Source organism: Dryobates pubescens, chromosome Z, assembly GCF_014839835.1.
Source record: "Dryobates pubescens isolate bDryPub1 chromosome Z, bDryPub1.pri, whole genome shotgun sequence".
NCBI classification, from domain to species: Eukaryota; Metazoa; Chordata; class Aves; order Piciformes; family Picidae; genus Dryobates; species Dryobates pubescens.
The window spans coordinates 23,093,322-23,118,640 of record NC_071657.1 but is presented as its reverse complement, the minus strand read 5'-3'; the positions used below and the strand labels follow the sequence as shown (position 1 = coordinate 23,118,640).

At 40.8% G+C, this 25,319-nt stretch overlaps 1 protein-coding gene across 1 annotated transcript; it reads right to left on the bottom strand.

Annotated features, from left to right (window-relative positions):
- Positions 1-2,793: 2,793 nt before the first annotated feature.
- Positions 2,794-20,913, bottom strand: PSAT1 (phosphoserine aminotransferase 1). The gene is made up of 9 exons (XM_054178531.1): positions 20,827-20,913; positions 17,810-17,870; positions 16,654-16,723; positions 15,373-15,578; positions 12,430-12,602; positions 11,261-11,430; positions 7,580-7,708; positions 3,690-3,827; positions 2,794-3,039 (listed from the first exon to the last, which is right to left on the bottom strand). The coding sequence occupies exons 1-9, from the start codon at positions 20,884-20,886 to the stop codon at positions 2,934-2,936; spliced, it is 1,113 nt and encodes a 370-aa protein (XP_054034506.1). The 5' UTR covers positions 20,887-20,913; the 3' UTR covers positions 2,794-2,933.
- Positions 20,914-25,319: the final 4,406 nt, after the last annotated feature.

Sequence of the window (25,319 nt, the reverse complement as noted above, 5' to 3'; positions counted from 1 at the left end):
GGTTTAGTATCTTTTGAAAATAAGTAAGTCACAGATACTGCTTGAAAACAAGCACACAAGTATGCCAGCAGTACAGTCTAATTGGAGACCTGTAGGTAGCAGTGCTCTACAGGTGTCAGCAGGGGGTCCAGTCTTGTTCAACATCATCAATGATCTGTATGAAGGGACAAAATGCAGTCTCAGCAAGTTTGCTGATGACACGCACTTGTAGCCCTGAAGGCCAAGCATGTCCTGGGCTGCATCAAAAGCAGCAGAATGAGGAAGGTGATTCTCACTCTGCTCTCATGAAACCACACCTGGAGTGCTACATCAAATTCTGGGGCCCCCAACACAAACACATTGAACTGCTGGAGCAGGTCCAGAAGGTGGCCACAAAGATGAGCAGAGGGCTGCAGAATCTTCCCTATGATGAGAGAGAGAGGCTGTGAGAACTGGGGCGGTTCATCATGGAGAAGGCACCACAGAGACCCTGCAGCAGCCTTCCACTACCTGAAAGAGGCCTACAAGAAAGCCAGAAAGGGACATTTTACAAGAGCCTCTAGTGACAGGATAAAAGAGAATGGCTTTAACATGGAAGAGAGTAGATTTAGACTAGATATTAGAACTTCTTTACAGTGAGGGTGGTGAGACACTAAAACAGGCATCCATGACCTGTCCTGGGTAGCCCCTTCCCTGGAAACGTTCAAGGCCAGTCTTGCTTTTCAGGGACAAGTGCAAAACCAGAATAAACTTGCAACACAGTATTATGCATGACCTCTCAGCCTTCTGAAATAACAGAACATGAGCCAGCAGCATGCCCAGGTGGCCCAGAAGGCCAATGGCATCCTGGCCTGCATCAAGAATAGTGCAGCCAGGAGGAGCAGGGAAGTAATTGTGCCCCTGTACTCAGCACTGGTTAGGCCCCACCTTCACTACTGTGCCCAGTTCTGGGCCCCTCAGTTTAAGGACATTGAGACACTTGAACATGTCCAGGGAAGGGCAACAAGGCTGGTGAGGGGTCTGGAGCACAAGCCCTATGAGGAGAGGCTGAGGGAGCTGGGATTGTTTAGCCTGGAGGAGAGGAGGCTCAGAGGAGACCTTATTGCTCTCTGCAACTACCTGAAGGGAGACTGTAGCCAGGAGGGGGTTGGTCTCTTCTCCCCAGGCAGCCAGCATCAGAACAAAAGGACACAGTCTCAAGCTGCACCAGGGGAAGTTTAGGATCGAGGTGAGGAGAAAGTTCTTCACCGAGAGAATCGTTAGCCATTGGAATGGGCTGCCTGGGGAGGCAGTGGAGTCAGCGTCCTTGGAGGTGTTCAAGAAGGGATTGGATGCGGCATTCAGTGCCATGGTCTAGTCATGAGGTCTAGGGTGACAGGTTGGACTCGATCTTTGAGGTCTCTTCCAACCTTATTGATTTTATGATTCTAAGCCTCAGACAAACACAGGTACTTCACAGCATGCTGTGATTAAATTTTATTTTCTTCAACCATTTTATTTGAGTTACAGTAAGTTGACAAAAATCTTAAAACAGTACTCAAATTATGACTTTTCAAATAGGAATATAACTCAGCCATAGCTAACCTCCGCTGACCGCTATGAGCTTCCACAAGAAAGGGACAGTCCATCATCATCATTACTAAATTGTACTGGTAAAAATAGATCAAAAAATGCTTGTCCTCTACCAAGGAGTTTACAGTCTGAAACCAGCTGCAGTAAGACTAAACAGTATGATAGTAGCAGACAGCTTCTACAGTGAAGAGGCTAGTGTCAATACATGGTCACTGGCAGTAAATTCACAGAGGGAAAAGTAACTCAAACATACAATAACAGCTTTTCTGAAGATCTCTGCATAATGACAGTTCCCACTCTAGCTAGAGTGTCAAAATCTGAAATAAACCAGATGAGGCAAGAAAGGTAAACCAGAAATTGATGGAGTCAGGAAAAGACAGAGAAATCAAGCTTTTCATTTACTGCAGCTGGACAAATCCCCACATAAAAAAGGTATAAAGGACTGAAACAATGGAAAGAGAGAAAATACTGGAGCAATTAGAGAGGGAAGACATACAAGAAGCACCAGAGAAGAAAGCCTGCTGCACTTCAGGCTAGGAGGTCAGTGCAGAGAAAGCCCCAAATCCATTAAGTGGAATATAGTAACATTGTCTGGCACAAGGTTCACAAATTAAAAATAAGTTTGTCAGGAGCAAATATGCATGCTCCAAAATAAGAACATAAAATTAATAACCTAGAGAAGTGTAATATATAAAATGAATAGAGGAGTAAACATCATCGTGTTGTATTTAGTTACAGACTCATGCACCTTAACTTTAAACTAATAAATGATAATACTAAAAAGGCCCAGTCCTACAGACTAACCACAAAGAGTATGGCTGCATGGAACTGTTACAATAGTACTTCAAGCATGGGCATGAAGGCAAGGTCCTTAAGTTAGGAGCACCTATGTTTAACTATTAAATACTGATGGTATGCAGATATGTTAAGAATATACCCTATACAACAAGTATATATATCCTTAAGGAACATTTAATGTTAGTTTTAGCTTCACTGTGCAGTCACAGAATATTTGTAAAGCATTACAAAGCTTACAACAATAAGTTTTGCCTCCTGAAGTTTACTGAAAACAAAGTATTGCTGAAGATTTGTGGCTAGAAACAAGAAAAAAACTCAGATCCATTGCATCTTAGTGCACATTCTAATAACACATTAAAAATACTGTTATGCCAATTTTGGAACCAGTCTGGATCAATCTGGGGATTCTGACCTCCAAAGCCAGGGCCACTGCAAGATTGGGCCTTAGTTCCACATGGTTAACACTAAAATAGCTACAGGAATTAAAAGAAATATAACTTGCATGCTACAACTGTGCGCAGTGATTTTCAAATCCCTTAGCTTTTATTTCATACATGTGCAGCATCATTCTAACCCATGGACATTTAGGACTGATGCATCTGCATGAAGCTTCTCATGAAAGCTGCAAGTTTCTGAACATCTTCTACGGTCACCGCATTATATAAAGAGGCCCGGATTCCTCCCACAGATCTAAATTGAAAAGGAGGGGAAAAGAAAAGTAGAACTTTTTTCATAATTTACAAAAGTACACTAATATAAATTCACATTTAAACCTAATTCTACTGCAAAGGGATACAATTGACAGTTTACATGAATGAGAAGCAATATTTAATTTTAAGCAAGCTTACAGTCTAGAAGAGGTCACTATTTACTAGGGTGTTTTGGTTGGTTGGGTTTTTTACAGCTCCAAATCTGTAGCTCTGTGACACCAAAAAGTAATCTTTTTTAATCCAACCAGCACCATTTTACCTGGGAAGGAACTTGCAACAGGGTAGACAAGCCATGTAACAAAAGGCTTTTTATACAAGGATAGAATCTGACCTCAGTCAGGCATTTGCTGGCCATTCTTTGGCATCTGCACAAAGACAGGTTTATCAAACTGGAGACAAAAACAGAATTCAGGAGAAAGCTCTGAGCCCAACCGCACCCTGAGCAGTAGTTGAGCCACCACCAGTCTCTGATTACAGTCTAGATTGCCATTACTCCCATATGATGCCTAAGGAATATGAGGCACTGTTTACAAGAAAGGCTGGCAAGCCAATGCACAATGCCTGCTGCCATACCACTGGTAGCAACAGTTTATTCTGCACAGGGAAAGGATTCATCTGACCAATACTTACCGATGTCCTTTCAGAGATATCATGTTAAGTTCCACAGCTTTCTCAAGAAATTTCTTTTCCAGTGCTTCATCACCCTTGGTACTGCCAATACGAAAAGGGACATTCATTCTGCTTCGGTTCTTTTTCTCCACTGGACACCTAGAAAGGTTCCAGAATAAAATGATTAACCTGTTTTGCACTAAATTTATCCTTTCTACGGCTATGTACAGTTTCAGGAAGTGAATAAATGCATCTATTTAACATCACGGTAGTTCCTCCAAAATTGAAAAAGTTGTTACTTCCTGATAATGAGAGCAACCTTCCTTATTTAACTACGAGCAACAGAATCTGGAAAGTTTATTAGACTTTGCTGATATGCTCAAAATTGCCCCAGAGGAATCCACAGGAGGCTTGCAAACTTACCTATTAAAAAAAACCCAACCAAACAAACCACAACCCATCACATAAAACCAACCATCCCAGCCATGGAATTATCAGTTACATTTAAGCAAGGCCAGTTTATGCTCTCTTCTCAGACGGGCACACTTATTTTTAACCAGCTAGTCACAAGTGCTACCAGAGTGCTACCTAGCCAAAGAGAGCTAACAGAAGTATAAGAACATAGCATAAGTAAATTTACACAAATTTACATTAAATTTACAGTAAGTTTACATTAGAGGCTTTTGTTAGTGCTCTCAAGTCCACCTCCTACATCAGTATTATACAGAACATGAACATTTCAAGTACAGAAGAGATATCTGGAACGAATATGCATGCATACATGGCCACAACATACAGGAAGTACAACACAGCTCTTTAATCTCTTAAAATTTCCTTTAAACTAGAATTGAAAATTCCAGGCACATTTAAAGCAAAATCTCTCTTTAAACATTTTTCTGTAGTGCTTCTTGTTACAAAGGAAATATGAAGCCTCCAGATCTATGCTTTCCTAAGGCTAGGATTCTGCAAGAATTCATTATGAGTAAGTTTTCATACACTGGATGTATACTTCATACCTATTATTATTCTATTTAACAAAGAAGGGATATAATTTTTCAGTTACTCCCTTATTCCTTTGTACAGAGGTCTTCATTGTGAAGAGAAAAAAATTTATAGTATCTGCCTATGCAAATTTTCTATTTCAGATGCAACCAGGAAAACTGTTTGAAAAGGCCTGTTTGTAATCATTCGCATAAGTGAGTAACTGTAGATACACTATAGTTGCTATTAGACAACTCAAAGTAACCCAGTGCAGACTTTGAAAAGCAAACTGCAAAAGGCAGACAGCACTTTGTGGAATAAAGTGTCTATTCACTTAAATGGCTTGTCACACTGAGGCACATCAATGTCATGATCGTATGGAGGTTATTGATATTTAATAGGTGGAAATCCCACAGAAGATATTAATAAAACCTATTTACTGGTTTGAAATATCCAATTGTGGAACAGATACCTCACCAGCAGGAACATGTAACAATTTAAACAATATGAGTAAAATTCCAGAAACAACAAACAGTAACTGAAACTGTAAAGAAAAAAAGAGAACACTGGCAACATGCCGGAGATTGCCCACCAGGGGGTGGGCGGAACGCTGGAATTGTCTAGGGCAACAGACCTTTAACAGATGCTTGCAAAAAAACAGACTTTGTAAATACTCGCTGATCGTGGTACCACGCAGCACACGTGGAGATTTAAACAAAACCAAAATGGCATCGACCATGTGAAAGCTTCAGGAACACAGTTTCACGTTCTGTTGGCTTCTGCAGCTTGTCACTAAGGCACATACAGGGTTTATCTCCTAAGGCTTTGTAGCTTTGCCTGTTTGGAGAGGTTCTTTAGTTGCAATCTTCACAATAGTGCTTGTTGCTTCTTCCAATAAAACAAAACTGTCCCGGGGACTCTCAGCTCTTCTTGGGGTTCATCTCTCAGCCTGGCAAGACACATGTGTCTGCTCCTGGGCTCTGGGATATACAACACTTACAGCAAGGGGCCTTGCAGTCTATCTGGGTAAACTGAAGCACAGTTGGCCCACTTGGAGCCCAAGACATGTTCAGACAAGTCTGGGCAATGTGGGCAATTTCCTGAAAAACCAGACCTGCTGGCTCCTGCCCCATTGTCTCATTCAGAGCATTTTTGAGGCTTTTTGTCCCTTCAGGACAGTCACTCATATTACTTCACTGCCACTCAGTGAAGCCCGCCACAGATTAGGCTGCCTGTTACAGCCAAGAAGGCACCTTCATACAGTTTGCTTTTAGTCATAGATACAATAGGAAAAAAGTAATCCAGATACTTAACTGTATTGTTTAGTATGATACATACCACTCAGTGAAGCTTACTTTGCCTTCCCAACTGACCATCACACCTGCATTGCATTTCCCACTCAACATCTGACAGACCAGCCCAGCTGCCAGAAAGAGATTTCTATTTGTCACTAAATGTTTTTAAGGCTTCATTTGCTTACTGACATTTATGAAAACCCTTAGGATTTCAGTAGAGTAGGATTACAATCCTGATCTTAAAGGCAAACCTGTTCTCATTAACTAAATGGATAAGCAGAATGTATTAAACATTATGATGACACTATACAGAATAACCCAGGTTGGAAAAGACCTTTGAGATCATCAAGTCCAACCTATCACCCAGCACCATCTAATCAACTAAACCATGGCACTAAGGGCCTCATCCAGTCTTATTTTAAGTAATTCCAGCAATGGTGATTCCACCACCTCCCTGGGCAGCCCATTCCAATGGCCAATCACTTTCTGTGAAGAATTTCTTCCTAACATCCAGCCTAAACCTCCCCTGGTGCAGCTTGAGACTGTGTCCTCTTGACCTGTGGCTGGCAGCCTGGAAAAAGAGACTGACCCCCACGTGGCTATCCTTCAGGTAGTTGTAGATGGCAATAAGGTCTCCCCTGAGCCTCCTCTTCTCCAGGCTCAACAACCCCAGCTCCCTCAGCCACTCTTCATAGGGCTTGTGCTCCAAACCTCTGACCAGCTTTGTTGCCCTTCTCTGCACATATTTGAGCAACTCAACATCTTTCTTAAACTGAGGGGCCCAGAATATATCCCTGCCAATTAAAGTTATAGCTAGCTTTAAAGCTGAATTTTAATTTTTCCTATCCTAATTTTGACTGGAAAGTTAATCAGGTCCCAAAACTGTTGATTTTATACTGAAAGTGAAGGAAAATATTTTGTCATTTCATAGTCAATGACAAGTTTGTGCTTGGTGAGAATTAGAATTATTCTAAATTACATCTGCTTTCATCTATACATATTGTGGGTACTGTGAGCATAAAAAATACCTTGCCAACAACATGTAAAGATCAGAGGGTTAAATCTGCTTTGGAAAACCATCAAGAATAACTGAGGAAAATAAACTGTACATAAAGAAAACATTACATTTTAAAAACATCTAAGCCTGATCTTCCCCTTCCTGTTTCAGAAAGTGTTTCCAAACTCAGCACAATTAACTAATAAAAATGTTCTGCTTCACAGAGAAAAAGCAGTCTGACTACTGAAAGAGATGGTAGAAAGAATAATGCAAAAGTGGTCTCTGCAGTTTCTTACAAACCACTTTCTCTGGTTTGGCCTCTGTTTCCCCAAGTGATTCAGTAAGCATGCAAACCAGAATCTGCTTTTTGCCTTTTTTTGTATACTCTTCCAGGCTCCTGCACTTTATTAAGTTTAGAACACATGCTATTAATATGCTTCACAACTATTCATATAGGATAACTTGAAATAACTTCCTACTGGAATGATAACTCTGTCTAAGGATGAGCCTCAAGTGAATGGTTTGCACAAATTTCTGTATACTGAAAAGGCAACTGGTGCAGTCAAGACTCGTAAAAGTTAAAAATATTTGGCTCTGCAACAAACATTGAAAACAAGGGGAAAAGCACAGCAACTTACACATAGAATCCATTAGATTGGTCTATAATGTCGTATATCATTCGTGATTTGATTAAACTAAGTTTATCCATAGCTGCAGCTCCACCATTATTCTTTATCCATTCCAGTACCAATCCCATGATATAAATACTGCAAGAGGAAAAAAGCTTTTCAGTCAGATGATGTAAAACAAACAAAACAAACCCACACAACCATTAAAAAAAAACCAGTCCCGTTTGATAGTTCCAAATGTTTCAGCAACAAAATGTTACATTTTGGGTTAGGATGCTTAAGATTAACATCAGAATCCAGACTGTCTTACTAATAATGACAGTTCTAAGTGGGCAGTGATTTTTGGACACAGATGAGTACTCTGAAATTTAAATGATACACTAATCTGTTGCATCAATCTTAACACTTTGTACCACAAAAGGACAAGTTCTGTAGGCTTTCTGTATCTCCTGCAGGGCTCCCAAGGACATGCCAGCCATGCTGCAGGGACTGTTAGTTCATTGATCACACAACTGCCTGTCAAGCCCTAGAAAGTACCAAAGATATAGCACAAAACTTAGCAGCATCCACCCTGTGGAGTTGCTCTAGCAAAGATACAGGGATGAATCTCAAATGTATGTACATTAATAATGCCAGAAATTAATCACATTTCACAAATGTTAAAAAAAAAAAGCTATAATCCCATTTCTGTCTAAAAACACATTTTGCCCACATAAATACTTAAGTTTGGCAAAACAAATAATGTGTCAATTATTCATTACTGTTCTATGTAAGGCCTTGGAGGCCTGTGAGCATCACATTAGTTAAGACCAAGTATTTCAATGTTTGTTACTAAGTGCAGCATGAAAAAAAGTCCCCAGGGCCTTTTGCCTTTGTCCTTTTGCTACAAAACTCCACTTGAACAAGTTCAGGCATTTCCCACAACTACAATACTTAACAAAAACCTGCTCACAAGTTTAAGGCATTTTTTCAATAAGTTTGCTTTTATTAATCCCTTCATTACATATTCAAAAGGAGTGCTCAAAGAACATTACAATTTTCCCCAAACACAAATAAAGCAGGAGGCTGCTTTAAATTTCCTTTGCTTTTACTTTTTCAGTGGATGCCAGTATCAAATCTTTGAGCACTGTCAAAGGACTGCAGAATAACCAAGGTTACAGATTGAATTTCATACTAAGTACTTTATATCTCCAAGAGCACAATTTTGTCACGTTTATGACAGCATGCTGTCAAATATTCCAGAGAGAAGGATTTAAGTGAGGCATAGCTTATGCCCTTGCCTAATATACAGTGCCACATTCATCTCTTGCCCTAATTTCCATGAGCAAGACTTCTTGGACAAGTAAAGCTTAAAGAATTCAGCCTTAGAGTCAGCTGCAAAACCCTGCCAGCTGAAAACTATTTTTTTTTTCCCCTTTCAAGTCAGTCAAAGTGTTTCTGGAGAAATTGTAAATGCAAAATCCATTCTGGATCTTGGAAGCAAGATTTTTATAGCAAATTCATTGTTAATTTTAGCAAAGCAGGTTAGGATCAAAGTAGCCAGCCTCTACAGTATGAAAATGCTAAAGCCATTAGCATCACTTTAACATCCTGTTGAAGTAGCTTTTGCAAATTCAGTTACTATTTTCTAACTGCTTGCCAGTAAACAATTAAAGTGCAAGGAAAAGAGCAGACAAAAAGAGAACTAGTAAGCATTGCCAGTTCCTCAAAAAAAAAAAAAAAAAAAAAAAGGAAGAGGTATTTAGAGCCAAGCCCAACAGATGTACACTCTGCCAACATCATCAATCTGTGTTACACTCTGAATTCTGTAATGTACCCCAGTGTAGGTCTGTACCATGGAGTGAGTCTGGGAGTGAAGTCTGCCAGGACAGAGACCAGAAAGGAGAAAGACTGTTAATTCAATTGTATTTTCAGCACTCAATCTCCCAATACCCAGCTCATGTTGCTGACAGGTACTAAATTGCAGCAAAAGCAGCACTTCCAGAAGTTCTTTGCAGTAGCTAAAAATCAAGTTGCAGAAATTAATCTGGTTTGCTTTTCAAACCAGGAGCAACATTGTACTCCAGTGCAGAGAATAAGAACTTTGGGTTTTCAAATGGAAATAGCTTTGTATTTGGAAAACATGAATGGCAGGATTTAAAACCCAGCATGTCCAAGTACACAGTGTCCAAGAGAGTATGTGTGACTTGGCAGACAAGAAAACAGAGTGTGAGAAAGAGAGGCTTTAATCAATCATTGGGCAAAAAGAGACACACCTACAGTCAAGGATACAAATTTACATTTGGCAAGAAGACAAATCTGAAAGCATTGTAAGGTTAATTTGTGTCTTAACAGCAGTGTCCGAAGAATAATGGGTGTACCCAGAAGACAGGACAGACAGGTTGACCCAACAGTACATCATTACAGCACTATATACTCTTGACAAACTAGGAAAACTACCTTTGTGTCTACTGCAGTAGCATACAATCAATAGATTCAGAGTTACAATTAGTATCAGTTAAAGTTCTGCTCAATGTAAGTGACAGCACCAAGGCAGGCTTTATAGATAGGAACCACTAATTTATGCCTATACAGTGCATTTAATACCTGTTGGACATCATTAGTCAACTTAAATTTGCAAATTCTGGTACACACACAAAAGTTGTGAGAGCTTAGATTAATGTCAATATAAGATTACATCATAAATTCTCTAGATCAGCAGGAAACCCTGTCTTTAAAGGCAGGAATCATTGTTTTCAAAGTAATTTTTAGAACTTCTAGAAACAAAGGATATCTGCTTTGAAGATTTTCTTTTTTAAAACAGTAATTCCAGTGGGCACTGATATAAAAATGTTTCATACTAAGAATGGATAGATACTATGGGCTCAACACTCAAATATTCCAGCAGCAAAGCATTATCTCATTAGCTACCAGCAGCTAAAAGATAGGAATTTTAGAAGAGCAAGTTGTAGTCTGTTCTGTTTCTTGCACACACAAAACCATCAGATACAATTTTATGATCTCAATTGCAATGAATGATTATGAAACTAGACCAATTTTATTGTTGGATGCCAGGTGAAACACAGAGGAAGCAGTCAAAGAAATATGGAGAGCCGTACCAAAGAATAAAGTGAAGCAATGATACAGTGCCTTTAAAACAAATTAAACAACCCTTTTCCATTTGATTTCAAGACCAACAGCAGTGAATTCTGTAGCTACAGAGGAACAGAGAGTCAGAGTCTTGTAAAACCTTTAGTAACAACATTTACCATTTCCCATCAGAGAAATTCAATAGGGATCTGGAAGTTAAAAAACTATCAACAGCATCAGGAAGAAATTAAATCAAATCTATACTGAGTTTTAAAGAAGCAAGACTGTCACATTACCCATCTGCAATGACAGAAGCCCCAGCACTGATTTGACGAAGAGTTGCATTCATGTAACTCAGAAGTGGACCCTGAAACTTCTGCAATCAAGTTATGACAAACAATATTAGCTTCTAAAAAAACTATGTCCTTTCTGGCTGAGTCCCACTAGGCAACCTCAAAGCCTAATACAGTAATGCCGTTTTGGACACTTCATGTTTTCACTCTCCAATGATATGAGTGACTTGAATGCAACTACCCAACTTTTGGAACTTCTCGGTAAGAGCAACAGATGGCAGTGCTGCACCTTTCTGAGTAAAAGATACCAACACCAGGGTTAAGTTACCTGTAGCATGGTGGAGTGTTATACAAAGAGCCATTCGTGACTTGTGTTTTGTAATCCAGTACTACAGGGCATTCTTTCAGTGCAAATCCCAGCAAGTCCTCACGTACTATTACAACAGTAACTCCAGCACAGCCAACGTTCTTCTGAGCACCAGCGAAAATCACACCAAACTAAAGTTTGGAATAAAAAAAAGGAGGACTTTGCTACATGCATATTTGATCTTATAATTGAGTAATACACCATTGTCATTATATAACAGGCACACAAATCAGCTTTGGAGAACATGTTGAAAATGAGCAAGCTATAGGTCAAAGGGCACTGACAAATACAGCTTTTATCCCATTTATGACTACTATCAGAACCATATTTCTTCATTCAGCTGAGGAAAAACAGAAAAAAACTTCCTGATGCTAAATGTGATGTAGCCACAAGTAATTCTCAAAGCAGCCTGTCCCTACCTTCACATTACTGAATATTTACTGAAAATAATTCATGCATGGATCCCATAATTTTTCAGTCAATCTGGCATTTCAGAACAGGTGTCATATAATCCACCTGCCAAAAGAGACAGACCAGGAAAGGCCAAGACAAAAGCAACAACTGCCCCTTCCTTTTGCTGCACACAAATATGAAAAGTCAGGCATACTACTTCACTAATCAGTTGCACTTTTCACTGGTAACACACTTTACAAACATAAGCAAGTTCTCCCTCTATTATCTGTGAAACAGACATGGGAATTGAGGCACAGGAAGCTTTAGCAGCTTAAAAAGGGTTTCAGATTTTCCATGTAAGAAGTAGGATCAACAGTTCTCAGTAACAGTACCCTGCTATAGCCATACCATTATCTGCAGACTACATATGGTTCAGAAGAGGTTTCTCAGCGCTAGAAAAGACCACACAGCAAACAATCTTGGACAGCTATTAACATGCACAGTTTCATAATTCAGCGTATTTTTAACAAAAAAAAAGGACAACACAGACTCCAAAATATCCAGTTCAAAATGTTAGTATTTATATCTACCATCAGATACCAAATTAACAAAATATGTTTTCCTTAATCTCACTGCTCAGCATCTCTGGCCATCCAGACACTTCTAAGTGCCTAACTGTTAAGTTTGAAAATTAAAGTCTGAAAATGCTTTGTGCAGCATTGTGCGCAATACTGTACCTTGGAAACATCCACAGGTCTGGACAGGAAGTTTGATGACATGTCGCAAACCAGGACTGCTCCTTTGACATCAGGTACAAAGTCAAACTCCACACCATGAACAGTTTCATTAGCACAGTAATAGACATAAGATGCATCTGGATTAAGACTCCAAGTACTTGGGTCAGGAATGTCTGAACAGAAAAAAGAAAACCAAAGGTCACTGAAGACAAGTAACTTTCCTAGCATGCATCTTTACCTCAACACAGCACTTAAGTGGAAGCCCAGAATAAATTTGCAGTATGTGGTATTAATTATCTTGTTACCAAAATTTATCTGCAAGGAAATACAAATTTCCTAAATTCTGTCATGAGCCACCAATAAGATTGCAGCACTCTTCTGGTTTTCTGCCCTTACTCTTTAAGAGATTTTCATAAACTTTGCAATTCTGACTACAAAACACCACCCTAAGGGCCCAAGACTGCATTTCTGAATAATTCAGGCACTGGTTCCAAGAACACTTGTGGTGCCTTTGGAACTATAGAAGCATTCAATTTCTCACTGGCAAAGCAAGCTGTATTTCTGTGCATCCCCAGCAGCATTTCAGCCTTGCCCAAGCTGAACACAAGGTCATCTACCTACCTCTTACGCAAGCTTTGCAACTGATTTACAAAACTAAGATTCCCCCTGTCAACATGCAATATACAGGCATGCTCTGGCAGCACAGAACAGGCTTTGCAGTAGAACAAATGGCTGCTCTTCCTCTGTTCTTACCTCCAAAATGTGAGGGGGAAGTAGTGTTGCTACTGCCTCCACCATTATTTACTGCCTTTCCCCTTATCTACAACTGCCAAAGGGTGAAGAGACTCCCTTAGACTATGTGTGCAGTGTGCTTGGATGGGAGCACACTGCATTGGGTTAGGAACTGGCTGGAGGGCCGAGCCCAGAGAGTGGTGGTGAATGGTGCCACATCCAGCTGGCGGCCAGTCACCAGTGGTGTGCCCCAGGGATCAGTACTGGGCCCCATCCTCTTTAACAGCTTTATTGATGATCTGGACGAGGGCATTGAGCCCATCATCAGTAAATTTGCTCATGACACCAAGCTAGGGGCAGGAGTTGATCTGCTGGACGGTAGAGAGGCTCTGCAGAGGGACCTCAATAGGCTGGACAGATGGGCAGAGTCCAATCACGTAAGATTTAACACATCCAAGTGCTGGGTTCTGCACATTGGCCACAACAACCCCATGCAGTGCTACAGGCTGGGGTCAGAGTGGCTGGAGAGCAGTCAGGCAGCAAGGGACCTGGGGGTGCTGGTTGATGGTAGACTGAACATGAGCCTGCAGTGTGCCCAGGCAGCCAAAAAGGCCAATGGCCTCCTGGCCTGCATCAGGAACAGTGTGGCCAGCAGGAGCAGGGAGGTCATTCTGCCCCTGTACACTGCACTGGTTAGGCCACACCTTGAGTCCTGTGTCCAGTTCTGGGCCCCTCAGTTTAGGAAGGATGTTGACTTGCTGGAACGAGTCCAGAGAAGAGCAGCAAAGTTGGTCAGGGGTTTGGAACATAAGCCCTATGAGGAGAGGCTGAGGGAGCTGGGGTTGCTTAGCCTGGAGAAGAGGAGACTCAGGGGAGACCTTATTACTCTCTACAACTACCTGAAGGGAGGTTGTAGACAGACGGATGTTGGTCTCTTCTCCCAGGCAGCCAGTACCAGAACAAGAGGACACAGTCTCAGGCTGCACCAGGGGAGGTTTAGGTTGGATGTTAGGAAAAAGTTCTATACAGAGAGAGTGATTGCCCATTGGAATGGGCTGCCTGGGGAGGTGGTGGAGTCGCCATCATTGGAGGTTTTCAGGAGAAGACTTGATGGGGTGCTTGGTGCCATGGGTTAGTTGTTTAGGTGGTGTTGGATTGGTTGATGGGTTGGATGCAATGATCTTGAAGGTCTCTTCCAACCTGGTTTATTCTATGTATGTATGAATTTGAGCACAGGAAGGATCTGACTCTACAGAGGATGTAAAGTTATATTTCAAGTCAGCACATCTTGTAAATACTGTGGTGCTCTGCAGCTGACTGGACTGTTCAGTGTTATCTGCAAATAAAAGTTACTTTATTTGTAACAGTTTCTTTTTCTTACCTGAGAACAAAAAAATATACCAAATCCTAATTTTTGTTTTTTTAATCTAGAATTTTCTGATCCAGCTCTGAAAGGGAAAAATAGCAGCTGTTCTTTGGCAGGGTAAGTTGCATTGGAGGTTGGAACTAGATGATCTTTGAGGTCTGTTCCAACTCAAACCAAGAACTATTTAAGTATATCCAGTGACAAATTATACACTTTAAATATTCTTAAAAGGCTCTCTCATACAAAGTTCCAATGCCTCAACCAGACCTAACTTTTTTCTTCTTTCTGCACTGTGGTTATTATGTTACATCCAGTAAGAAGCCTCAGGAGAAAGAGTTGAAAATGCCTCTTCTCTTCCAGAGCTAACTGTCATGACACACAGGTGGAGAATGTAAGCATTTGTGAACCCTTGAAAGTAGGGAAGAGAATGCAGGTCTCAACTTCTGGGCCAATAAGGTTTAGATCCTAGACATGCTTCTAAATTTCAGAGCAATCTCATTGAGTGTACCCAAAACTGAAATACGTAGCAATGTCCCTACAAACCACTAAGAACTCAATTAAACAGTAACAATGACAAACCTGTTTCCATACCCTTATGTGTTTGCTTTTTGTTACTTTTCCAGGATCTGTTCAGCCTAGTTGCTCCATTCTTTTCTGGTGGAAACTGTTAAGATATCTAAAAGATGTCCCAGTGATGAACATGGAAAGATGTGGCAAGCAATCTTTTGAGCGCTGGACAGTTGACTCTAGTTAATATTTATTATGCCCATAGCTGAGTTGGACCCATTTTTACAGTGATTCTAAAAGCTAAGCACTCACGCAGATGGATGTAATCATCAACTTACTTGTATAGGTTCCTAGTTTTGGATGAACAATATTCACTTTGGCATACTTCTCTGCTTCCTTAGCTGCCTTTGCTGACCAAGCTCCAGTAACCACATAATCTGCATGTCTTCCCTCCTTTAAACCAATAAGATTAAGTGGGACTGCACTGAACTGACCAGATCCACCTCCTTGGAGGAAAATAACTTTGTAGTTTTCAGGTATATTTCTGCATGCAAGAAATAATAATTCATATTATTCCCAGCAGACACGGGATACATACAACTCGATATTATGCATTTAGCAGCAACTGAGGAAGAATACTCTCATCATAGAAGACACTTTGCCAAGAGGTTAAACCAAATCCCACTAACTTACTCCAACACTTAAGACTAATACTATACATTGCACTGATTAAAAAAACTGATGAAAACAAGCTTCCCCTCACCTTGGATAGCACTAAACAATTAACTCGTAAGTAATTTTATGATTATAGCACATAGAAACTTGAAAGATATTCCAGCAAAATTAATGTTCATTTGCAATTTATCTATTGCTAATTTCTTAGCCTGACAGAAAAGCCATGAACGTCACACCAAAGTGTTCACAGAAGAGTTCAGCTTTGAGATCCTTCAGTTTGAAAGTGCAACTGTACAGTACGTTGTATATGCTAAGCAAGTGCCGTAAGAAGTTGTTCATACAGTTAAAGATTACTTGTTCAAATTATTCATTAAAATCCCTCTGTCAATAATTCTGGCCGTGACAGAAGAGTCAAGCTTTCATATGACATGACCAACATTATTAGCTGCTATGAGAACATTCATTTTGAGACATGGTAAATTTATTCCAAAATTTTAAAAAATATGTAATGCTACAAATAAGAAAAGTACACTCTTAGCGATTCTAAAACACACCCATGGAGCTTATGTTAGTAAAATCAGACTGATGAGTAATGTACAAATCACCTCTACACAACTAGAGAAATTGTTTCTACTGCTTCCATTTGTTTCCTGATGAAAGTTCATGCCCTTCATGTATTTTAGGAAAAAAAACTTTCAACAGAAATTCAACTAGTCTACGTACAGCAGATACAAAAAGCATCTTAACCCTAACAAAAGCCCTTTGTCACATTCAAATAAATTAACATCAGACAAACAGAAGACCAATCCTCCCACCAGAATTATCACTTCATCAGACACAGATTCTAAGAAAAACAAAAAGGTGCTTTCAGAAAAGGTCTTCACAATAGTTACTAGTGCTGCAATTAACACAAACAAACAATAAGGAAGAACGAATTCACTTACAGCAACTCACGCAGGAGATTCTCAGCTGTGTTTAAAATTTTTGTGAAATCTGAGGTCCTATGGCTCATTTCTTTTGCGGAAGAGAAAGAAGAAAGAACATGAAGCAAAGAGACAACATTTAAAAATTGCATTTACACTGCGTTACATTTTAAACCTTTTACACTGCAGAAGCAAAATGCCTGAAGGAGCTGGCAGCAGAAGCATTTTTTTTTTTCCCGAGTTTTCCTAAATATCCCACACAAGACCTATACTTCCAGTCCTGCCCAGATCCATGCAAACCCAGTACATTCACATGGCCTTACTACCCCCAGGAACAACTTACATTCGCTTTAATTTTTTTTTAATTTTTTTTTTTTATTCTATAAAGGCATGTGTCTTTCTTCACTAAGAATCCTCTCTGCTGCTTATGCTGTAGCAAGTATAAAGTAAAGTGCACAGGTTTGGTTTTCTTATATTTAACCAGTTTTTTTCAAGCAGCAGTCTTAATTGTTAAGGACACTTAATACTAATTCTTTTTACTAAATCCAAACACCTTCTTCTATAAGAGTGCACAATTTAAACACACAAATCATGCAGAGGCTGCTGCACTTTCTACTTGTAGCAACCACTTTCACAAGAATTGTAAAATGCTGACCATCTTCTTGCATAAAACTGGGCAGCTGGAACTAAAAAGCCAGTCAGCTACCCATACAGCATAGGAGATACCTCCTCCTCAGAGCAGAACAGCACTGCCTGCCTAATAGCAAGAATGGCACATATCAATTACACTTGAAACTTTTTGCCATGTAGTATATAAGGTACTATATATGCTATCTATATACACATACAAAATTTTTATATACTCTGTATCTCTATAAAACATCATATATTTTGCACATATATGTGCGCACACACATCCCTGCCCCAAAATCCAAAAGTACTCATGTTTTCTGCAAGACTAATTATATTTTTCGCCTCTAATCCAGTGTTTGGGATCACTAAGCATCTAACTATGTATAATTTTATGGTCCCCTGATGAATGGTAGAAGAACAGTGTAAGAAAGTATGATCTAGATAAGGTATTTTAAAAAGGAGCTGAAATATCAAAAAGTCTTACTAAAATAATTTGGTTAAACATTTACATTCTGAAAAATACAGAATTTTTCTGAAGTCTTACCAAGAACACTTATACCAAGTCCTTTGTAGTCCACCAATTCCTTTTGTGCTTTTAATAACACCTAACAAAAGAAAAAAAGACGACTAAATTAAGGGAATTTTCCACTACCTGGGGTCACCAATGCACACATGCCATCTGCTCCATATTGCAATAATCTCACTTGACAACTGTCCGGTTAACAGAAGTGTGTATATATATATGTTTTACATAGCTATTATATTTAATTACATTACACATGATTTCATTATATCTAGTAGATGAAGAGTTTTTATAAGCTCTATTAATTACATCATATGGTTGTTGTGGAGACTGTTTTAAGTTATTTCAACAGTTACATTTCCAGATTTTAGACTGATTTCTAGGGACTGGATGAAACTTCTAATCTTGTACAAAATACTTAATGTTTGCATGTGTACTTTCTAATCAAGCATCTGAAACACACACTCCCAACCCTTCACCCTGTGTTATTTCATTTGACTTGTGTAAAAAGGACAATCAAGGTATTGAGGAAAACAAAGAAAAAAGATAAGCTTGAGGAACTGGGTACCTCAAACTGACTGAACAGGTTAGGAGCTGGCTTCACAGAATAAAGACCCAGAGTTTTGAAGATAAGCCTTTGCTATGTTATTGGAAGTTAGAGAAATGAAGAGAAATTTTGAGGCAACGAAGAACACAAGCTATTCCCAGGAGCCCTGAATACCTAATCTGCTGATTCAGTCTTCCATTTCTTTCTTCTCCCATAGCTCTTGAATATCAAAATGGAATTCAATTCTAACCACAGGATCTGCAACTTCTCATTTCAAGTAAATCCTTATGTGAAAAAATACTGTTGATTCCTCTTAAAGTAAGCAGGAGGAGAGGGAGCCCCAGTAGAAAGACTGACAAACAAATTCTGCATGCATGTGCCCCAGGATCTGCCAAGAACCCACATGTGCTGGACACTCCTGGAAGAAATAAAAAAATTAAAATATCTACCTTCCTGACAGTGTATCTGCATGGCCTGTCAATTCTACCAGCTGGTCACCAAGAGGTCAACCAGGAACAACTCTGCTGCTTTTGATGTTAAGAGATTATGATGTTTTAACAACCATCTTTTACATGCAAACTTATCCATGCCAAGGAGAGTGTGGGGGCGCAAGGGAGGCTGGTGTTAAAAGGGAACACACAGCCTATTTATAAAGTGCTTGTTCAACTGTTTGACAAAGAGTGCTCTCCACCTCATCATAGAATCTGTAAAGTCAGAAAAGACCTCAGAGATCATCAAGTCCAACCTATCACCCAACACCTTATGACTAACTAAACCATGGCTTCAAGTGCCATGTCCAATCTCTTTTTGAATACCTCCAGGGGTGGCGACTCCACCACCTCCCTGGGCAGCACATTCCAATGGCAAATTACTCTTTCTGGGAAGCACTCTCTCCTCACTTTGAGTCTAAACTTCCTCTGGTGCAGCTTGAGACTGTGTCCTCTTGTTCTGGTGCTGATTGAATGGGAGAAGAAACCAGCCCCCACCTGGCTACAACCTCCTTTCAGGTAGTTGTAGAGAGCAAGAAGGTCTCCCCTGAGCCTCTTCTTCTCCAGGCTAAACAATCCTAGCTCCCTCAGCCTCTCCTCATAGGGCTTGTGCTCAAGGCCTCTCACCAGCCTCATTGCCCTTCTCTGGACAAGTTCAAGTGTCTCAATATTCTTCTTAAATTGAGGGGCCCAGAACTGGACACAGGACTCAAGGTGTGGCTTAACCAGTGCTGCATACAGGGGCACAATGACTTCCCTGCTCCTGCTGGCCACACTATTTCTGATGCAGGCCAGGATGCCATGGCCTGGGCACACTACTGGCTCGTGTTCAGCCAGCTGTCAACCAGTAGCCCCAGGTCCCTTTCTGCCTGGCTGCTCTCCAGCCACTCTGACCTCAGCCTGTAGCACTGCATGGGGTTGTTGTGGCCGAAGTGCAGCACCTTCTTGCTTTTGTGAATCAAAGTGCTTTGTGCTGCATCAGCCCACAAAGTGAAACAATCACAGTGATGGACCATATAGGAGTACTGCATTTTCAAGAAGAGAAAGATCATTAATACAGATTTTCAGTTATATGCCCTCCTCAAACCCTCGGTTTTCAGTACTCTGCTGAAATGTTGGATACTGAAACAGTGCTGGTGACAGCTCTTTTTGTAACCAAGAAGTTTATTTGCAGCATACACTATAAAGGACATCTTTGTGGTAAGAGAGAAAGGAAAAGAAAAGGGGGGGAGGAAGGTGCCAGCTAGCATACTTGTTCACCTAAAACGTTAAATGAATAATACATAATATAATGAAGGAAACTAAGAGAAGAATAAAAAAAAAGGTTCCACAACAAGTGATTCTGAAAGTCAGATGCACAGAATTCGGCAGACATACCCCCATATTCCCTCAGTATGTGATTTTATAATGGATAAGCTATGGCTGCTGATGCAATTTTCCACAGGGTTGAGCCCACAGCATACTCATTATCATGCTTGAAAGACTTCTCAGGGTATTAGCACGTTATTTATCAGCTTGCAAACAACACACTGAACGTAGTCGTGCTCGCGCACCCGAGGGTTTGGTTTCCATCCCAAAACTGAACAACGGCACGATCAGATTCAGAAAACTTTCCGTCAGAGCAAGTCTAAAGCCACATCAGGGCGCGATTCCAGAACACCAGGCTCAGCAGCGCATTTAACTGCGCGGAGAGGGAGAGAAGAAACGACCTCCCGCTGCTACGCGGGTAACCCTTCTTGTAACTCGTTACTGCAGCTTCCCTCGCACTCGCTCTGCAGTCGGAGCCTGCAAAAGCCCCATGGACCCGACCCGTGAGGCAAGGACGCGCCGCACCAGCCGCTGTCCCACAGCCCAGGCGACAGTCCCCTCGGCGTGCGGCGGCGCCACCTGCTCGCGCCATTACAGCCGCCCCAGTAGCGCCGGGAAGATGAGGACGCCCACCCTCGCCCTCTGCAATGGCGCGACCAGTCCTGGAAAGGGTCCCGGTGCCGACCCCGACTCACCGAGCGCGGCAGCTTCGCCGGCCCAGCCCCGAAGTTCGCCACCTGCCGCCCGCACTCCATGGCCACGTCACTCCTCCCGCTAGCACTCTTTCCACCTACCGGCCGTGCCGGCTCCCCCCCTCCCCTATAAACCCCTCGCGGCAGGCGCGCCGATTGGCTGCTGTCACACTCACACACACCCCCCAGGGGCGGAGCCCAACCCCCCGCCAATTGGCAGCGCCGCCACGAGGAGCCAGGGTGATGGGCTGGCGGCGGCTCGGGACGAGGTGGGGCGCGCGGGGCGTCGCGGGCAAATTGTCGGTCTCGAGGCGGCCCTCGCCCCCGCGGCAGCACCACCTCCCCTGGCGCACCCCCTGGGCGGCACTGGCGGCTGAGGCCGCTGGGAACGGCGGGTTCCGACGACAGCATTCAAAGCGATGTAAGACATTAAAACGTGCCTTGCATTTGGAAATCCTCAAGCCTTGCACAGTTTCATTGCACATGCAGCAGGCAGATAGAGAGATAGATAGATAGACAGACAAACAGGACTGACCGTACTACATTAATTTTACTCTATCTTTGGCCCATGCAGGTGCTGCTACAGAGCTGGGACTTTTATTCCTAAATTAATCTGTATGAATGCATAAGCAATTAAAAATAGCAATCGATATTAATGGACCTCATTATGGAATGAAATTCAGGTGATACTTCATCTTTAAAGAGGTGCTTTCAGTGTACTGAAATGTCTTTTACTTAGTGTGAAATTCTTTCTTTGTTCAGGAGCTGGATCCCTACCTTCTCCAATGTAAGTACCTGTGTATTGCACACTTCCCTCAAACAGCCCGTTGAGGCAAATTGCGATTAGGCTTTCACAGAAAAAGCATAAAAGCAAGAGAGCTGTGAATGTTAATCTCACAGAACCAGCAGCAGAGCTGAGACCTGCCTTGAGGTCTGCCGGTTCCTAAGCTAGTATAACTTCCCAGTTGTCTTGGTGTATCTACATTGAAAACACAGAGCTGACAAAATTAAGTGTTGTTACTGAAGGAAATACATTAGCTCATCCAATTGCCTCTAATTGTGAGACACATACTGTATTGCAATCAGTTTTCAGAATTTTTTTTGAAGGCAGTAGCAGTAAACCAATTCTGACAAAAGAAGCCAGTAAGTATAACTGAAAACTGACAGGCATTACAGAGTCCCATAATTTTCAAGTATCTTGGGCAAGACTCATGATTCTCATATGTGACTGTAAGCACGTTGACTCTTTAGTCTGTCTAGTTATTACTAATGATGGTGCCCCTACATAAGGCTTGTACATGTTCACCAAGTTTGTGTCATCAACTTTCACCATCTGTTTACCAAATCTGCATTTATTTTTCAGAAATGCGTTGATGACTGTTATTTTGTGAATGAACTTAATATAAAAGTGTGGGGTTTCATTAGAAATAATTTCACTAAAGAAATAGTGACTATTTGTATTTGTTCCTTTTCCTCTTAAGTCACCTCATACCTAGAATGATCATTTATAAATTATAGCCGCATCAAGAGATTTTAATCTCATGCAAGTTTGTAATTTAAAAATTGTCCACAGAGACCACAGATTTAGAGCAAAACCAAACTTCATTTCAGTAATGTTTGTAGCTTTAAAAAATTTGCTAAACTTGCTTTCAAACCCCAGAACTCTTCTCAGTTCTAAAGACATAACAGCAAACTTCATGGACATTACCATGTGAATATATTGTCTTTGAAACACTAAGGTATTTTTAAAGTATGTCTCGGAACAAAACATCCAGAAGAGCTACATTATTTCTAATTAAATAGGACCCTCTATTGAAGTCCTCAGTAGCAACACAGATGTGACTACAATACAATTATTTTTACTAGAGCCTCAAAAAGAAGCAGACTTAAGAGATGCAGGCTCCTCATAACAGGATTTTTGTAGTCTTAAATACGGACTACATACACTATGTCCTGAAAGGCAGCTTTGAATTCCACTCTGTTGAAGAAAAGGTATCCTATGTAGGAAGAGATAGTTGAAGCAGTTAGCAATAGTTCAGATTAGTAATTCAGAATAGGAAGCCTGGCCACTACTGTGGGAGATGCTCCAACATCAAAGCAGTATCAGTCTTAAATCCTAACTGTGACACAAGTCACAAGGCAAATTAAACCTTGGGAATTAAAAATCTAATTCAAAACTCTGGCACAAAGAGCTAGAACACAAAAATAGAAACTAGGCAAGCTGGTGCATTGGTTCAGAGCATGGGTAGTAAATGTCAAGTATTGTAGTCTTTCAGTTCAAGGAAGTCAGATCCTGACCAGAAAGCTCAAAAATAGCAGCTTCCATGAGATCAGAGGATGACTGTGCTGGAAACTCTGCCACCCAGAGATTTAGAAAATCCACTTCACATTGTGCATTGGTGGGGAGTAAATAAAATTGATAATGATAGATAAACTGCAAAGTTGCACAAATAGAAAACAGTCCCTTTTTTTGCTACATGTTAGGAATTATTATGCTTTTGCAGTTAAAGAGAATGAAGAGGAATAGTAAATGTCATATCAAGCATTTTGTTTCTGTTTAATTGAGATTTTTTCTATTTTAATATCTTGCTACCAGCAATCACAATTTATTATTTTTATTAAATCAAAACTCATACATTCCTTATATCAATATTCACAGTCACCCAATATAATATGTAAGCTTTCAAAACCATGACTTCCAGGAACAATTCTGGCTTCTAGCACTGGACAGAGAACCTGTCCCATCAAGTGTCACAAATACCAGCAGATGAACATAAGTTTGCATAATTAACACACAAGCAGAGAGTGCTCTATTTACTACAATGCATAACTGGAAAAATAAAACACCAAAAAAAAAACCCAAAGAAAGTTTAATGTTTAAGTAAAACTTCAGAATTTTCAGTCAACTTCTATTGGGTTCATTCTGACTTCAAGTTGTGCTAGACAGAAAAACCTTCATTGACTACTGCTGGAAAATCAGTTCACTCAAGGAACATTCTCTCTCTGGTACAATAACAGATATACTGACGTCATTATTAAAAGACAAATAATGCTGACTACCTAGCAACCTGGCAGCTGTTTCAGGAGGCAGCTGGGATATTAGCAAATTTTCGTGGGACTAAAACAAGATGCAGGTAATTCAGACAGGGGCTTGGAGTTATTTTGGTTTTCAGGGATCTGGCTTCAAATATTGCACATACAAAGCATGAAAAGTAAATCTTGGGGGTCGGGGGGAAGAAATCAAGAGGGGGGAAAAATGCTTCAGTTTTATAAGTAAACATTAACATGATCTCTAGCAGATAGCTGGCTTATTGATTTCAGGTTTTTATGTCAAACAAGAACACTGACAAATACATAAAACATTAACTAATAGCAAGAGGTTGAAACAGTTTAAACACAGACTCAAGGTAAATTGATTTCACAATTTAAAATGTACGTACATCCACACATAAAAAATATTTTAAAGCTTTTTATTAAAATACATTATTCTGAAATATATTGTTACAATTATTTGATGCATTGTAAAAATATTAGTATAACCTTAAAACTTCTGAAATATTGATAGTCTTGAAAATGCTTCTCCCCAGTAAATTATATCCATTTTCTCTACGGACTTCATATCCTACTTTCAACTGTATATAAAGTATGCACTCCAGATTCTCACAGTAAGAGTGCTCCACAACAGCACCAGTAACAGGATGGAAACTCGTGTGAAAATAAACCACCAATCAAAATAATTTTGGGTGTTTTGATCTTGGAGAACTTTCTACTGCACCAGGTCAGCTGGCAACAGATGGAGCACATCTGTCCCAGAGGAGGGGAAAGATCACAGTATACGAGAATGGCCTATCCCTCAAAGGGAAAAAGAGTCTAGGAAGGCAATTGGCTGGTCTCATGGATAGGACTTTAAACTAGGTTTGAAGGGGTAAGGGCTGAAACCAGTCCCCCCAGGCAGGAGTCTGGGGGTGGTAAGCTGGACCCAGGGGTGAAACCAGCAGCCCAGCTGAAGTGCGTGTTACACTAATGCACAACGTATGGGCAACAAACAAGAGGAGCTGGAAGCCTTGTTGCAGCAGGAAAGTTATGATGTAGTTGCCATCACAGAGATGTGGTGGGACAACTCACATGACTGGAGTGCTGCAATTGACGGCTACAGGCTCTTCAGCACAGACAGGCAAGGCAGAAGGGGTGGAGGGGTGGCCCTGTACATCAGGAAGGCACTAGATGCCATTGAGCAAGAGATCAGGGATCATCAGATTGAGTGCTTGTGAGTGAAAATTAGAGGGAAAACCAACAGGGCAGACATCCTGGTTGGAGTCTGTTATAGACCACCCAACCAGGAGGAAGAAGTTGATAAAGCATTCTATAGGCAGCTAAAGGCTGTCTCAAGATTGCCTGACCTTGTTCTCATGGGCGATTTCAATGTGCTTGATATCTGCTGGGATCTCAAGACAGCAGAGAGGAGGCAGTCTAGGAGGTGCAGGGAGGACAGCTTC

Coding starts and splice junctions, on each gene's coding strand:
- PSAT1 (XM_054178531.1), bottom strand. CDS start 20,886: ATGGAGTGCGGGCGGCAGGTGGCGAACTTCGGGGCTGGGCCGGCGAAG. Junction 17,871..20,826: donor CGGCGAAGCTGCCGCGCTCG/GTGAGTCGGGGT, acceptor TTCTTTTGTTAG/GTGTTATTAAAAGCACAAAA. Junction 16,724..17,809: donor ACTTGGTATAAGTGTTCTTG/GTAAGACTTCAG, acceptor CTTCCGCAAAAG/AAATGAGCCATAGGACCTCA.